Genomic DNA, 18,023 nt, shown 5'->3' with positions numbered 1-18,023 from the left:
ATGCCACTCCCATAAGGAAACATGATAACATCACACTGTGATAAGATCTTCGCCCTTTAATGCATAAATTATTTAAACATATTTTGTTCTATATATAGTTCAGAAAACTACAGCCCTTCCTGAACTGAAATATTTTTGCACATATCTCAACCAGAATTTCTAGCATTTTAAAGGGAGAAAACTGCATTTAAATATTCCTCTGAACCACCATACTGTTTGCTTAAAAGCAATCTTTTTTTTTGCACTTAATTTAGTATGTAATATATTATATATACAAAATAATGCACTATAAGAACTATGTATAACTTTATATCAGCCTACAGACTGACAGGCTATTCAGACGCCCCTCCCATCCAGCAGTAATTCCACATTTAATAACAATTTACTTTATAGAAAAAGGCAAACAACAATTTAAAAATTATTAGAAACCACATCTCTTATGAAAAAGTATCTCAGTTGCAAATATCTTAACCTATTTTACAATTATCCTGAGCTGACAAGCTGTAGAAAGCAAACATCTCTATATTTGTAACTTAATAAATCAGCTTAATGACACTGAGAACACCTTGATGTCTTTTCAAAGTGTATCAGTTGCACATGCAAACTAGAATAGAAAGTACAACTGTAGTGATGGAACAGGAAAAACAGGTAAACACACCATCAGAGAAGCTAGTTAATGAGTCATTTAAAAAAACAGTTCAGTACAGTAAAAGAGAAGATTTCAAACTGTTTACTGTTACCTGTAGATATAATGTAGAATTTCTCTATACCCACAAAAATATAGTAGATGCAGATGTATGGCTTACAGCCATGCTAAATGATTTCAGATTCTTTCAGAGCCATGCTAAAAGGTTTCAGATCCTCATACAAAATGTAACACAAGACAAGGAGAAAATGAGGAAACCCAAACAGTTTTTAAATGATCATTTCAGGAGCAACAACTGCAACCAGACGTATGCGGTGGACTTGCTGTACTTCAGATCATTGTCTTAGTGCATAACCCAGCTGCACTTCAGATCACGGACTGATGACCTAACATTCTCCTTCCAGACTTTCTGGTAGAGAGCAGAATTCGTGTTTCCGTCAATTAATTGAAGTCATTCAGGCCCTGAAGCAGCGAAGTATCCCCACACCACCACACTACCACCACCATGTTTCACGGTTGGTATGACGTTCTTACTGTGAAATGCTGTGTTATTTTATGCCTGATTTAACAGGACCCATGTCATTCCAAAAATTCCAATTTTGCCTTCAGGTTTTTCTTGCTTAGCAGTGGTTTTTGCCTTGCAGCTCTCCCATGGATACCCAGTCTCCCAATTTTGCCCAGTCTCTTTCTAATGGTGGAATCACAAACGCTGACCTTTATTGGAGGTGAGCCAAACCTGTAATACCTTAGATGTACCTGTGGGTTCTTTTGTAACTTCCTGGATGACTTATTGATGTACTTTTGGAGGAATTCTGGTAGGCTGGCAACTTCGGGAAAGATTTGTCACTGTTCCAAGTTTTCTCCATTTGAAGATAATGGCTCTTACTGTGGTTTGCTGGAGTCCCAGAACCCTAGAAATACTAAGCCTTCTAACCTGACTGATATGTTTCAATAATATTCCTTCTAATCTCCTCTGGAATTTTCTTTTGATCGTGGCATAGTATGTTGCTTGTTGAGACCTTTTAGCCTACTTCACATTGCTACAAAGGTTCTATTTAATGATGTTTAGATTCAGCAGTGCTGGCAGTAATCAAGCCTGGTTGTGTCTAGACTAATTGAACCCAATTATCAATTAAATTTGTTTAATTGGTTATTAACTAAGGTTGATTTTCTTTCAGATGAATGATAAATGATTACATAATGTTATAAGTGTTAACGCACATTTGCCCTACTCTTTTCAGACATTATATGCATTTATATTGCATCGTGGTTGAATTCTGGAACCTGACTGGTCAAAAAGTGTGCACTATTTTTTGTATAACAGCATGGTTTGAACAGTAGTTCCCGCTTGTGTATAGGAAGTGTCACATAATCTAAGAGTAATAATAAACAGATTTTTAAATAAATGTGCTGTTCAAGAGAGAAAAAAATATACAACTGCTGATGAGTGGAACGCTTTTTGTTAGGGGACATTTATGCAACATTTATGGAAGGAGTCTTAAGTGTAACAGTCACAGTGATTTGCAATGTGCTCAGAGGAGTTTATGGTTTATGGTTCCTCTGTAAAATGCTCTGATTCTTTTTTTTTTTTAAAGAGAGAGAGATGGAGATGTTGGTGGAGGAATATTTGTTTTTCGTGTCTACAGACCTCTTCAGAAAGAGATGTGCATGCAACCTTCATGCAAAAGGCCTGAATAGCCAAGCAACCTGACACTACTTTGTTATAATCTGACTGAAGATTCTATCAAAAAATTTTTACTTAAATGCTATTTAACTGCTATTTAAAAGACAGGGAGTGCTATTCAGCAAGGCCTGTTAAATTTAGTCCTTCCTAATTGCCTGAAACTACAACTGTCTTCTGCTGTCTTGGAAAGGTGTCCGATTCAGTAGTACACAGTAAAAATGGATGTGTTTATGAACACTTTTCTGATTATGACACCCAACAGCACAACACAACAGTTTAGAAAATAAATTCTGGCTTTCTCTTTAAAATCACTATAGACTCCTGCTATGTTTTTTTGCAACCAGGAGGCGTGGCTAACTTCAGAGTGGTGTATCTCACTCAGGGGTCTGTAATCTAAGTGATAACAAGAACTAACACATCTAACGTTTAAAACATCACTACAAAATCTCCCATAGGTTTTCAGTATGATTGCAATTCAATTCAGTGTATCTTACTTAGATAAGTCAAAGTAACTTGCAAAGATTTGCCCACAGTTTGTGCATGTGGAGACTGCACTAAACAACATGCCTGTTTTTTTTTTGTTTTTTTTTACATGATTGTGAACATGTGTAGTGCTTAAACATTTTTTAGTTGTGGCAATAAGAAAAGCAACTGGTGTTTGGAAATAAAATTTTAATACATTAAACAATAAACTGGAAGTGACATCATAAATTGAGACTATATAAATCATAATGGCACTTGAATATGGACATAATATAAGTCTTTGATCATTTTTAACCAGTTACAATCAAACTTTTCAAGTTATATCAGGATGTAATAATACGTTCTGTTGGCATTGTCTGTTTGACAGTGTATACATACTTAGATACATACACAGGATAAGTATTACACTCACTTCTGTGTAATTCTCAGCCACATTTAACACATCCTGAAAAATATATAAAAACAGAGTCTGAATACTTTCCCACTTATCAAAATGAAACCTCACAATCTCTTTACATAGCACCAAAATAATGGTGTGTTGACCTGGGAACACTGGTGTGCTACAAAAATACATACATTTTTTACATAAATGTTTGAACAAGCCAGCTCTCCTACATCTATGTCTATCACAAACACACCTGACACGCATTCAAAACAATGTTTTACAGATTAAACTTAATACAAGGAGCCTGAAGTAAATGTGAAAAAAAAAAACCTAACTCACAATCCTGACCAAGATCACATTCTTAGTACAGGTCAAAATCCTGCTGACCTATCCTTATTGCTGCCTAAATTAACACTGGGATTTTACTTATGTTTTAGTACAAAACCACTGCCATGCTTGCTTTTACATTTTGACACTTTGACAGTTTTACAGTGATATATTTTGGGAAATTGTTGTTCGGATAGGATTTCTCTTTTGGGATTTGTGTAATGTTATATAGCCTGGAAATCCAGGTAAAAAGCACCAGGACTTACGCCAGGGTAAAATATCCTGCAAAGCACAGATTTACTCATATCAGCACTATTGGCAATTTCTTTTGAACAAGTTTTGTCCAATCATTTCATTTTTTGGAAATCTGACATATGAATACAAGCCTTGGTGATAAGGTGAGAAAAGCCTAGGAGTGTATATTGAAACGGAAAGCAAAGTAATTGGTGAAGTGTAAGATCCAAGAATATGCTTCTTTTGTGCTGTTTCTTCATTCTGAATCTAACATGTCCTCTTCTCGCAGTTAAATGCTCATGGGGTGAAGGCACACTCATGACAGGCAGGTCAAAATAATATGAAAGACCAAGGAAGGCCTTGTAGCTGATGTCTAAACCTCAGAACTGTCCCCACTGTATCTTGTGCCTGCAGTCTCTCTGCTGTTGCTGCCACTGCCATAGGCAGAGCAAGAAGAAGTAGAGTAGGGTGGATGCTTTTTCTCTTTCCTCTTACGCCTTAGTAAGAGAGCCACTAGAATCACCACTAGACATACTAGAAGGATCAGTCCAGCCACTCCCAGCAGCGTGGGCATGCCAGCAGGTAGAATGGAGTCAGTACCAGGTTCTTTACCCAAGCTCCCTTCAACCAGAGGGCGCTCTATATAAGTTTCACGGCCCCATGGCTGCCGCTGGTTCACTCTGAGCCGGTCAGAGCGGTCCAGGGCAATGTGCTGGATATTAGTGCCACGGCTGTTCTCCACACCAATGTCAAAGGCCTCAGGGTCAGGCACAGCCCGGCTGTTCCGGGTCATGGCACCAGAATTTGGAAGGACAGATGAGATGCCGTGGTGGTACTCTAGACTTCTCTTACCAATGCCACGGATGGCATTCTCTCTGGAGCGGACGGTATATATAGCGTGGATGAACCACTCCCGACCAGCGGCAACCTAAAATACAGGACATTTTTTTCATGTATTATATACACTTTTCCTGTAATTTGGCACCAATATAAGGTCTTATTTACTTTCATTTGATACACAAATGAACAATTACATATTAATATCACCTATGTTTTAGCAAAAGATTTACTAGCATATATAAAACATTCATAACTTTTGTCAGTACTGTTTTAAGATAAGACAGAAATGGGCAGATAAACCAATATTTGTAGCATTGGAATAATATTGGTATAAGCAGAAAGCTAATAATTTTTCTTGTGACGTACATAACTTCTGAGTCAAACAGAACCAAAAATGATATTTATCATCAGCAAACACACTAAAGATGATGCAACACATCAAGACCTGGCTGGCAATAAGTATGGCTACAGTGGATTTAAAAATATAAAGGCAAGTCAAATAAAGATTCTGACCTGGAAAAGAGGGGATGAGGACAATGTGAACCCATCTGATCCAGGCTGGCGGGCAAGAGGAAGGCCTCCTGGAGTATCTAGTGCCAGTGTAGCATCAAACCGCACATCTCCAAATGAGGTAGCCTGGGTCTCAGGCTGGGCTTTGTCCTAAAGGGCAAACACAAACAAATTGAAGCTTATGAGGTACAACTGAATATGAAATGGAGCTGGTCTAACCATAAGAGATGCTTGACCCTGCTTGTTGTAATATCAATCAAATGTTCATGACACAACACCCTACACAAATGATGCTATAAAGGACAAATATATAAGAAAGAAATGGCATACCAGGATCTTGAATCTGTAGAGCAGTGAGGGGGCATCAGCCAGGCAGCCATATTCTTTATTGGTGGGGTTATATTTTGGCACATAGCCATCTGTGCCCGTACAGAGGAAAACCTTCTCTATGCTACAGGAGAATGAATCTCCCAGGTTCTGCACTGGGTCCACCATCACACGTCCATAAATTGTGGAACCTACCAGAACAACCAAGAGTAATCATACCAGGCAATGTTCATCATATTCCTGCTTAAACATATGTGGTGGATTCTAACAATGGATTATTTTTATTAGTGACTGATCAACAATGGTTTCAGCTTTTATAGTATGTCAATATTATTGTGAAATTTTAATAATCAGTACATATAGCTTAGGAAGGATGTTGCATTTCATACTTTCCAGAGAGAATGCAGTGCTTTGAACTGTGAACTAATGAACTGTGCATTATCTCTCTCTCTCTCTCTCTCTCTTTCTCTCTCTCTTTCTTTCTCTCTCTCTTTCATTTTCTTTTTTTTTGTAAAACAAAACTTGAATGCGCAGCTCTGAGTGTGTGTGTGTGTGTGTGTGTTTGTGGTACAATATGCTGAAGATTATAATTAATTTATTCAATTCAAAGAATTGAATTGAAAAATTTATGACACCTGAAGAAAACTATGTTTCATCAGGAGGATGAAAATGTCACTATGTGCTCATGCCAGTGTTCTTGCACATTTGTGAATAAATGAATGGATGGATCCAGTGCTCCTGGAGCAGATAGAGTCAGGAGCTTGCTCAACAGTGTTAGCACTTGAACCCCCAACTTTCTGATTAGTAACCGAGCACCTTAACCATTGAGCCACTACTGCCATTTGAGGGTTCATGGATGGATGGATGTATTTGAGGTTGACTGGATGGATGTATGTGTGGATGGATGGATGGATGGATGGACGTCGTTGATTCTCAAAATGGGAAATTTGGTTTGGAATGTGGTGTGAGCATAGATTTATTATCACTCTTGGCACAAAGAATGGGAATGTTGCCTTATGTTTAAATACTTTTATTTGAATATTGTTTATAAATGCATTGCTAACATTAGGGACCTTTCCCCGAAAGGTTGGGTGTTTAAAAGAGAACTACATGATTTAATATTTGGAGAGCAAATAATGGAATCTTTGGTATAATATTGGTATCAGACCTTGGAACAGTCAGAAGTAAAGCAGCTTATCAGGATACCGAGAAAGCCCAAAGCTTCTTGTTAGCCTTAAACTGACTGTGTGTGGGCACTATACAGGTAAGGGTTGATTTCAGTTTATTCAGTTCAGTTGAGATTATTATTTTTTAGCTTAAATTTTACCTTCATTGAAAGCAGCATCGGTGCCTTCTGCAAAGCCCATAGAACCGTCAGATAGCCATATTTCTTTCTTAGACAGGAGGAACATCTGAGTGTTCAGGCTGAACTCTGCAGCCACCGGGTCACTCACCTGAGAGGAAAAGAAAGAGGGGTCAAGAATAACTCAGTGTTCTCATTTTGAGTGCAAATAAGTTTTTATTAATGTTTCAAGACTAGCAGATACACCAGGGTTGTTAGATTTGTTTTCAGCAAAATCTTTTCTTATTCTGGGATTTCTTAGCATAAAAGAAACACCATAAATATTAAATATTAAATAATATTAACCACATTTAAATCAGTCTGACCTGCTGGAAGCGGATGTCCATATCAAATGTCAGTGGCTCTCGGGGGTGGCACACTGGTGGAATACTAAACTCTCCATTAGGAGAAGCAATGCAGGGAATCAGCTTCACTGTATAAGTGCCAGAATAGTCTCTAACCTACACACATACACATATAACCATATTATGAATGAAATCTCTTTATGAATGAAAAAAAATATATTAGAAGGACAGATCTGCTGCAACGGTAGTAATATACTAAAAAAAGAAATGTGGGTTAGGGTGTCCCATGTGTCCCATTTAAAAGATGTGTAAGAAAATGATATGAGAATTTTAATGTAGGAAAAACAGGCATGAACCAGAATACCCTGTATGTTTGATGCAAATTAATCACTTAACTAGATTCTTTTTAGCTGAGTACTCACAGCAAAGTCAGAGACAACACTCCACTGCTGCATTGGTTGGTTGTATGTAGGCTCAGTTCGGACCAGAGACAGAGTGAATGTAAGGCCAGGGTGATCAGCACACATCACCATGGACGAGAGGCTGCTTCCTGTAGGCCAATGAAATGATTTTTTTAACAAGAGCACAGCAAACCAGTTTGATAGATTTGGACTGGATTATACTATACATCTACTGTAGATGTACTTATAGCAATTACATTTGTTCAGGTTTAGATACAATTCCGGTTATTTGCCCATCATGAAAAAATAGTCAAAATTACTTGCCTTAAATGGGAAGCCTGTCAACCATTTATGTATCTTTGCCTATGTGTGAGTGAAAGGGAGGAACACTTTACCTGGGTGAGACATGACAAACTGTCCCCTGAATCGAGCCTCAGTCTTGAAGTTGACAACCAGGCGACCCTCCTCATTGATTCTCATACTGGTAGGATACATGGCACCTATGGAGATTTTATTACACAAACAAAAATTCAATGACATCAGGGATAAAGAGTAAATTAAAATTATAGTCTTTCATGAAAATAAATTTAGCATGTCTCTGTAGGCCAGTTCCAGTTAGCGAATTATAGAGAATTACACATTGTATGCTATAGAACTATATATGTTCCAGTATATAAAAATTAAAAACATAAAGTTGTATAATGTGTCCTCATATACATTTATATCCACATTACAGAGACACTAGGGTCACATGGTTGTTATTTTATAATGATGCACGGCCAAAAATTCATACATTTAAGTCTGTGAGTTAATATTTCATGATCACAAACTATCCACAAAGTATCTCATGGTCTTGAACTACTATGTTGTATCCACAAGACATTAAATTAAATAAATTAAATAAAATTAAATTGCGTAACTTGTGTAATTTGTGGAAAAATTATACACTATATGGTCAAAAGTATGTGGTCACCTGATCATTATATATCATTATATATCACCATATGTGCTTTATAAACATCCCATTCTAGATTTATTCTCCTTTTGCTGTAATAATAACCTTCACTCTTCTGGGAAGACTTTCCACTAGACTTTGGAGCGTAGCTGTGGGGGTTTGTGCTCATTCAGTCACAAGATGTCGGGTGAGGAGGACTGGCATGTATTCAGAGTTCCAATTCACTCCAAAGGTGTTTAGTGGGATTGAGGTCAGGGCTCTGTGAGGCCACTCCAGTTCTTTCAGACCAACTTTGGCAAACCGTGTCTTCATGGACTTTGTCCACAGGGTTTTGAAACAGATTTGTGATCTGTTAGTTCCAGTGAAAGGGAATTCTTAATACTATAGAATGCAAAGATATTCTGACAATTCTGTGCTTCCAAGTTTGTGGCAACAGTTTGGGGAAGAACCACATATGGCTGTAATGGTCAGGTTTCCACATACTCTTGGCCATATTGTGAACTTCATACATCACCTTCAGTTAATTATTTGGAGGCAAAATCTATTCCCTTCAAGAATTTGTCTAAGGCTAATTGTATCCATGTTGCAACACCAGTGACTCCAGTGTATCTTGATGTGACATTCCAAGATTGAAGTGTAATATTACTTTGTGACCATGAAATAGATCCCAAGAACCTTAACCTGTGGAATCAATATATTAATTCTTGGCCCAACCTTATTAAAAAACATAGCCACCATGTCACCTCAGTGGCTCTGTATGTATCAGATCAGGATACGGTGACATGCTCACAGCTGACTTCTGTACCATTAACAATTCTTGAGACCACCACTAGATGGCTATTGAGCTACAGACAGACAGACTACCTTGCAGTTCAGCCTCGGGAGGACTACCGATGCCATCCTGCCACAAAATGGCAGTATCATACACAAAGGTGAGACGCAGTTCTGACTGCAGGTCGAAATGCTGCCAGCCACCAACTGCTACAGGAGAGTGGAACACATAGGACACGAAGAGAGGCACGCGCAGGGTGACATAGGACTGGACCAAGTTCAGCACCTACACACATAATAAACACACATTCATATTAGACACATGGTCACAGAGTATGTTAAGAATGAATAAAAATGTATGGGTGCAGAATTCTCTTCCTGGAAGCCACAGATCTTGCACTGTTTATTGCTATTCCTAGTCTAAGACAGGATTCAGTTCATAACTGACTGAATAATCAGTGCTAATGAATGTAACCCAGTACAGCAGAGAAAATTGTCATCGTACAAGCTGCTTGTGATCCAAGACTGTAGCTGTCCACACCTGGCCCATGAAACTACTCTTTTCTATGTACTGGGCGATTCCACTATTAGGGTGCCATTGTACTAACAGGAAAAAGGATGTTTCAAGCATGGCATGTTAAACTGATCCACACATTAATGCAAAATAAGTAAATAAATAAATAAACTGATTATTAACATACATATTTGTTAATATCAGTAGGGCACAAATGGAACCCCAATTGTGGAATCAACGTACTTACATAATAACTCTGTGTACTTAAATATTATTTTCAGAGTGTTATTTTCATGGAACTAGACACATAAGTTACAGACTACAACTCCCATGATCCACAAGCCACAATCATCACATGACCTTCAGCCACTTCTTCCCACTCACAGTCACCTGATTATTAATGACACTCACCTGTTCACAATCACACTGCTCACTTTAAATAACCAGAACTTTCAGTGTTACTGCGTTTTGATTATTTTGGCCCTGTACTTCAACATTCAATTTTCAAAATGGCTCAAATGACTAAATAAAGGATGTTAGATTTAGCCACAAAAGGTTAATGTATATTGTATACAGTCATCTTATACAATTTTCTACTATATTTTCTACATTTTCTACAATGATAACTCTAAAATAGAGTCATTTTGTGCTTTGCCTGGAAATCCTATAAAAATGCTTGTAGTCCCCAAACTGCAGACAGTCACTTGATGGTTTCCCTACTGATGCTTCCCCTAACATTTTCAATTCCTATTTGTCTTGTTTTGGGGGCTTCTTGTCTTCAGCCTTGTTTCCAGTTAAGTGAATAATTTCTTCTTGCAGTCTTACATTCCCAGGCAACTGTGCTTCACAAATGAGATGGTATGCTTTACATTATGGGTAATCTCTTTTCCCCCTCCACACTTTCCTCATTCCTTTACATGGGTACAGATATTTTGAGAAAATATTGTCCCAGAACTCATTTGGCCCTTTTTCTACTATTTTTTTTTTTTGCCTACTGTAACCTTTTTAATGCTTGTGAGTGTTGAGTATATTGCAGGAAAGCATTTTCTTTATGCAGATGAATGCTGATAATCCACTTCTGAATATAGTGAGTCATTTCAAACATTATGCAATATAGTGCCAGAACAGCAATAAAATATTATCACTGTCCAATTATTTACATATGTCATATCCTGCAGAATCAAACAATGTATTCTTTAACAAAACCATAAAACCAGTACCCAGAACAGCCCCTGTAATTCCCACCTGTCCATCAGTGCCAATGGATCCTCCACACTCGTTGAGTAACTCGGACATGTCGTAGTAGCTACTGAACTCCCAAAGGCAGGCCTCTAGGTTCAGGTTGCGGTAGAATCGTAGAGAGTTGGCACTGCGCATGGCCACACTGTACTGATAAGGTGCCGTCTCACCGATGATCTCTGGGTTCTTGGTGGCATCTGTGATAAAGCCGTGGCCTGTCTGGATCTCGTTGAAGTCAAGCAGGTTGGAGCAGCGATGGTTCCCAGCTCGAGTACCATCCGGACTCAGAGTCAGCTCAAAGTTTGACAGAGGACGTGTGGAGATGACAGGCAGCATGCCTGAGCAGAGCAGGCAGGGCACAAGAGCATAAATGAGTGCAGGTTTTACACCATACTGGATTGTGCAGGCCATGAAAGGTTACACTGTTGTATCAGAACTCACTCATACACTTCAATTCGTAACATTCTAGTGATTTGAACAATTAGATGATGAGTTAAAGCTTGTTGAGGTGTTCAGGAATACATGGCCTTATAGATATGAAAGTCTTATTGATATGAAATCCAAATACTTAAAATAAATGCAACATTTTTCAAATATTTGTGATCAGATTTGTATTCTTTTGCAGGGGTTCTCAAATTTTTTTGTGTTGGACACTGCAGATGTATGAAGTCAATATGGTTGTGTAAATGATGACACTCACCGTCCATGTGTGGCATGGTGACAGTTAGTTTGATGAGGTTGGGGTAGTCAGGGTCATCGGGACCGGTGTAACGGATTTTTGCTGAGAATGGCTCAGCACCAACGGTTCCAGGAATGCGAGGCTGGCAAAGACCTACAGAAAATGTTCAAAATGATTACAGGTTTTGATTTCATCCCAATTTGGTGACAGCAATGCTTAGGATTGTTTTAGTTCTTCCATACTATGTCTAATATGAATTTAAATTGAATGAGACAATCAACAAATATTGAGAAACACCCAATGAACTATAACACTCATGGTAACATCAAAGATGATAAAAACACATCATACAGTCAAACAATATTGAATCTGATTCAACTCAAAGGTCATTATAGTTAGACAATGGGTAATTCCATGAAAGGAACTGTAGTGCTAAGAGGTCAATGCTAAAACATAAAAGAAGAGCTGACTGATACTGGGCTCACCCTCCTCCCGGCTGATGACCATGATAAGGGAACTGAGCTCCAGCCCGGCATCTCCATTAGCGTTAAAGGCCCGGGCAGCGCACTGCACACGCGAGCCTGCTTGGAAGTAGATGGAGTCTAGCGTGATGGACTTGGTATTGGTGAAGAAGGTGTTGCTGTCAACCTCACGCATGGGGCTGGTGACTCCATCTGGCCCAGTGGGGGCGCTAACAAGCCAGCGGTACTGAGTCAGGGTGTCATTAATGTTCTCCACAGCACAGATAGAACCAGTCTTGTCAAAGTCGGAGTATTTGGGGTTGCAGGCCTGAAAAAAATGAAGAAATGAGGGGACACATAAAAATTCCAGCAAGAATTGAAATAATTAGATACTTCACTACTTCAGAAATATCACTTAACTGAAAATTTGTATTCAGGCTACTGAGGTTGCGCAAAAACAGCTTTATCTATGTTTTAAAAATGCATTCATTCAGTGTTAATTATTTGTTGATTATTTCCCAATAAGAGCATGTCCAGAAATGTCTTCTTCCTCTTATACCCCAGCAATTTGCCAATGATTGCAATTTTTTTAATGTTGTGGAACAATTTTGTTCCTGCAGAGCATCTGAAATTTATGTCCATCTGCCATACAAGTCCCTGTGTAAGTTGTGACTATTGAAACAATAATGTATTAGAACAAGCACATTAATACACTGTATTCGATTTACCTTAACTTGCAGCTGGAACAACTATCAGAGCTGCTGTTATATCAAAACTTTTAACCAATCAGATTTGATAATTCAACAGTACTGTGGTATAAATGCAAGCCAAATCTAGCAGTACAAATAGAACATGCAGCAAATATCAAATATGCTGTGTGGAGCACAATCTGGGCAAATGCAAGTGTGTGTTACACTCACCGTCACACACACTACAGGGTAGCCTGTTGAAGGGTGTGGCTGCTCCTTTGCCCGAGCTGTATCATCATATGTGAGCAAGGACACCACCTGGGGCACTGCTGGGAAGGTAACATCAGCTACACTATCCATCTCCTCAATATACACAATGGCTTTGCTCATCTGAAGGGAACAAGTGAAGAAAAAAATGTTTTGTAACAAAGTAACAGAGGATATCATTATAAACAAAAAAGTTTAAAAGCAGGCACATGGAACCTAATTATGGGATTGTGAGTTATACTTTAGTATAAATGTGCACACTGAAAATATTAATAGGTGTACATCATTACAACTGTTTTAGAAGGTTAACTATACAAATCTTAACGATACAATGAACCTCTTAAAGAAACCCAGAAAGAGTGTATTGTATTTATGTTTATATTCATCTATGATTAATTGACTATAATATGATACAATTCTCAAAATAGCTCACTCTGTAGTGTATAGGTTGTAGTTTTTTTAAACTATATGTCCATACTAATCTCCTGCAGTCTACACTATTCCTAAAAGCCAAATCTAGAACCCTTAAGAGTTCTTCAGTTGTTCCTCTTTGGGACCCCTTGAAAATTCTGTATAGAATTCTACAGCACAGAGTTTCTGTGTCAGAAAGTGCTGCAAATTACAACCTTTTTAGGAACCTATTAACCTATTACTAAGAACGTATTAACTGGAGGCAGCAACTTCAGATTTTCTGTGTAGCCAGTTAAGATTATTCAAAAGTTCTGCATGTAGTTCATTTGGCAAGTTGTAATAAAATAGCACTTGATCCAGCACTTCCTATTATTTAACAATTTTTTTTATATTGTGGGCTGACACAATATTAATTAATTTGCGCATACAAATTAATGAAGCCATGAGATACTAAACTCAAGTTCATGAATTCTTAATGTGTACATGGAATGTAGGCAATGTCCAAAACATACATTTCAGTGTAACATATTGTTGTTACATCCAACTATTTGGCAGTAGGGCTTGCTTGAGTCGAAAAATGGTCAGAATCACACATAACTGAGACAAACTTCTGTTTTTACTTCTGAATACCAGTGTGCACAATTTCTGAGCATGTAATGTGTTATCTCTGGATACAGCACACTATGCTGAGTACTACAATAAGCCTTAATGCCTGTACGCTGAGCCCTACATTAAGCTGGCCTTGCTCATGGTTGTACAGGAAATAACATACTGAATGCTTGCATATAGGTCAGCGTGTCCACTGAGACACATTCATATTACAAAGAGCACATGAGGAGACAGCGGCTGTCTCTACTGGAGACAGTGACCGGCCCCCGCTGACAGAGACAGCTGCTGTGTGGCTATTTTAGCAAGTGAAGCCAAAGCACATTACTCTGTGTCAGTGGGAATATTTATATATTCAATGACCTCTGACCTGTGTCTCGGCCACCATGTATTCATCAGGCTTCAAGTGGACAGTGAAGGCCTCACGGATTTCCCTCTGTCCATCATACAGAACCTGGACCTCCACCACATGTTCCGTCTCCCCTTCTTTAAACTCCACATCTATATACACACACACATGCAGTCATAAACATGACATATGGCCCATGAAAATGCACTATAGATCAAGTGTTAAGATCTGTCTTTAAGAGCAAATCAGGTTCAATGGCAGACTTCTCAGATTTATAGCTTGGAGTCTGTGTGTAATCGTATCTGCTGACCTTGAGACAGCGGGTTGTAGTCCTCTCCTGATGTGGCAGAGCCGTCTTTGGTGTGAACTCTCACCACCGAGACCTTGGAGGTGTCACCCAGACGGACAACAGGAATCTTCACCACAGCGATCTCTCCGGGAACCTGAGGCTCCTGTACGCTGTACTTAACCTCAGAGAATCTAATGATAGCCTCTGGAGGATCGAAACACAAAATGCTTGTGTGTAGTTATGGTGATTGTGGTTTGTCATAAAGGATACTTTGTTATATTGTTAAGTCTTTGTGAATATGAGACCACAGGAAATAAAAAAAAGTCTTAAAATAATTCACTTATTTTTTAAATAATTGAGTACAGAAGCATGGACACTTTTGAACTTTAATACAGTATAATTTTCCTAAGTATCATTGTCATGTTTTCATAATTCATAAATTCATTCAAAAAAGAATCAGAGTTGTTTTAGACCACAAGTTTATTTATTTCTAGATATTTTAATTTTAACTAGCTACCACTTTTAGCTAAGGATAGTAGGTGGATAAGCTCTATCTATCCCAACAGATACACTATGTGCATAAGGATTTTGAATGCTTGGCTGGAATGCATGAGAAATTATTAAGATGGATTATTAATAAATTATTAAAATTTAACTGGTCCTTCACATCTTTAATGCAAAGAAAGTCCTACTTTGGGAGCTCCCTTGCTAATGACTCAACCTGCTAATCACACAAGACTGCTACTATCAACCATTCCATTCATGATGAGATGATGAAAAATAAGAAGAAATTTTTTTTTCTTCTTCAAGTGTACAAAGGTGTGCACACTCAGGTTTATTTCAAAAGATGTAATCTTTGCATGAATTGAGCACCAACATCTAAAGTGTTAGCTAAACACCTAACCTTCAAAGATTTTCCACAAAGTTATGGAACTAATTGTCATTCCTGGATGTCTTTCATCCATAAATAGGCTGGCTATTTGAGTTATTGATTATGGGACACTTTTGAGAAATGGACATGGAAAATGCTTTCCCTGAGTAGTCTCATGCTCTTAGTATGCTTCTGACTATCTGGTGTCACCCAACTTTGTGACTATTGTTTATGTCTATTGTTAAAAGTACTATACAAATAAAATTGAACTGAATTGAAAGACTTCCAAGAGGGACTAGGTGGTGAACATTGCTAGTTTTGTAAGTATTGATTTAGCAGATGGAGTGTTTGTGAACTCACTGTCTTTCTTGTCAGTGATGGTGACCAGAGTTTCCTTCTGCTCCCCCAGTGCAGCTCCGTATTTTGACTTGCTTTTGGGCGTTCCCAGAACTAGCCTGAACTCCTCATCATCCTCGTGAATGGAATCGTCCAACAAAGTCACCACACATGGCTTCTCATTCTCACCTGCAAACAGACACACACAAGCACACACATAGAACTACAGACTTTCTGCAAACTTTCACAGCTTGGGAAAGCAGTTACATAAATACTTATTCATTCATTCATTCATCTTGGGTAACCACATTATCCGGGACAGAGTGGTGGTGGATCTGGAGCTTATCCCATGAAATGTGGGGAGCCAGTTTATTGCAAGGCACCATGTATTAATGAATGGATGAATGAAACCAGAGACTTGCTGACCTGGCAGGAAGGTGATGATGGACGCATCAGTGTTGGGTCGCTCATTGTAATCCAGCATGACCTGGGCAGATCCTTGGCGAGTGTAGCAGCGGACAGTGGATTTCTGGCTAATGTCACCACTGCGGTACACCATGGCCCTCACCTGTCCATCAGCTTCATCCACCTTATACTCTGCTTCTTTAAACTGCATTCTGGGAACTGCCAATACAGAAGTACAACACAGAGCATTACATCTAAGATCTTATTTAGGTATTAGACCTACCACATATTCAATAAACCCCTTATATAGAGTAAGTATCATACTGGTAAGAAGCTAGCATCCAGGCTACCGAACACAGTGGATGACTCACGGTCAGTAACGGTGTCATTGATGGTGATGACGGTCTTGCTCGGCTCTCCCAGCACAGCGTTCATGGGCATGCGCAACACCAGCTCGAATTTCTCTGGCCCTTCCAGCTCTGGACGGCCCAAATCATCCAGGATAGTCACACGGAATGTCTGCATGGTGACGCCAGGAGCAAAATCCAAGTTGCGACTGATGCCAACATAATCCAGACCAGCTATAGACAGTCAGAGAAAAGTATATATTGTATATTGTGTATATATAGATCTGTTCCACACATAGATTTGTAACACTGGGCCAGCATATTTGTATTTTTCTACGTGTTTCCACCTTCAGCTGAGACAGGCTCCGTCTTCCGAGAGCGCACAGTCACCGTAGCAGTCTTGGAGAGGTCAGTACCCGTCCTCCATACTATCACCTCCACATAGCCAGCACTCTCATCCACTGTGTACTCCGTCTCTCCAAAATACAGAGCCGGCTCTGTAGGGCACACAGAGGTCTAAATCACTGACATACTATGCAGAGGTGGTACTTTGTTCCTATATTTAAGTGTTAAGGTAGGGGATTTTTATTATGTCTAATAAAATTCTAAACAAAAATGTATAATTTAAAAACATTCCATGCAAAATTACAATATATTTAGTATGTTGTTCAATATACTGTATTTTTTATTATTATTATTATTATTATTATTATTATTATTATTACTATTATTATTATTATTATGTATTACACTTTTATTTGGACCTTCTGAGTAAATTTTACAGATCATGAGACTTGGCTACCTTTTAGACATCTACTAAATTCCAGACTAACCTGTATGCATACCACAGGCCAACATCGTTTTCATAAGCACATCCTTTTAGTCTTACTTGCATTTTAAACGTCAAAGTAAATTAAGGTGTAGTAAACAAACAAGTGTGATGAAGGTAGGTGTTGTTTCATTTCCTAAGCATAGATGAGATAAAGTATGAGCTAAGTCCACACCTAACTCTAAACTTAGCTAGTAGCTTTTTAACAGGAACTGAGTCATGGAAATTATTGTGAAGAAGGTGTGGGATACAATACCATGCAGAAAATTTACTTTTTTACTTTTAAATACATTTATGTGTGGACACTTTCACTCATATATAAATTTGTATAATCTAAAATTATTTCCAATCATATCATCACCTCAGTATCATTTTCCCAGGGGAGAATGTTGTTCAGGATTTTTGCACTTTCCTCTTTTCTGACAACTGACAAGCTGCATTTTTTTGTTTTTTTTTTTCTCTCTCTTAAAGAAGTTATTAAGAGAGGATGGTGAGTGATTGAATGTTTATAGCTGCTCTAA

The 18,023-nt window shown here is 38.4% G+C and overlaps 1 protein-coding gene across 1 annotated transcript in view; it reads right to left on the bottom strand.

Annotated features, from left to right (window-relative positions):
- Positions 1–2,985: 2,985 nt before the first annotated feature.
- The window catches only part of frem3 (Fras1 related extracellular matrix 3), a 37,369-nt gene continuing 22,331 nt past the window's right edge, over positions 2,986–18,023 (bottom strand). Inside the window, exons 7-24 of the mRNA XM_026937136.3 lie at positions 17,021–17,170; positions 16,698–16,907; positions 16,348–16,545; positions 15,946–16,110; positions 14,736–14,918; positions 14,447–14,577; positions 13,024–13,182; positions 12,128–12,431; positions 11,664–11,795; positions 10,970–11,301; positions 9,304–9,496; positions 7,880–7,984; positions 7,506–7,633; positions 7,105–7,239; positions 6,764–6,890; positions 5,440–5,627; positions 5,113–5,259; positions 2,986–4,687 (exon numbers count right to left, since the gene is read on the bottom strand). Of these exons, the coding sequence (XP_026792937.3) occupies positions 4,133–4,687; positions 5,113–5,259; positions 5,440–5,627; positions 6,764–6,890; positions 7,105–7,239; positions 7,506–7,633; positions 7,880–7,984; positions 9,304–9,496; positions 10,970–11,301; positions 11,664–11,795; positions 12,128–12,431; positions 13,024–13,182; positions 14,447–14,577; positions 14,736–14,918; positions 15,946–16,110; positions 16,348–16,545; positions 16,698–16,907; positions 17,021–17,170 (3,542 nt within the window). The 3' untranslated portion in view covers positions 2,986–4,132. The remainder of the gene's footprint in view (positions 4,688–5,112; positions 5,260–5,439; positions 5,628–6,763; positions 6,891–7,104; positions 7,240–7,505; positions 7,634–7,879; positions 7,985–9,303; positions 9,497–10,969; positions 11,302–11,663; positions 11,796–12,127; positions 12,432–13,023; positions 13,183–14,446; positions 14,578–14,735; positions 14,919–15,945; positions 16,111–16,347; positions 16,546–16,697; positions 16,908–17,020; positions 17,171–18,023) is intronic.

The sequence above is a fragment of the Pangasianodon hypophthalmus genome, chromosome 3, assembly GCF_027358585.1.
Source record: "Pangasianodon hypophthalmus isolate fPanHyp1 chromosome 3, fPanHyp1.pri, whole genome shotgun sequence".
NCBI lineage: Eukaryota > Metazoa > Chordata > Actinopteri > Siluriformes > Pangasiidae > Pangasianodon > Pangasianodon hypophthalmus.
Note: the sequence above shows the minus strand (reverse complement) of the source record. Positions and strands in the feature narration are given on the sequence as shown.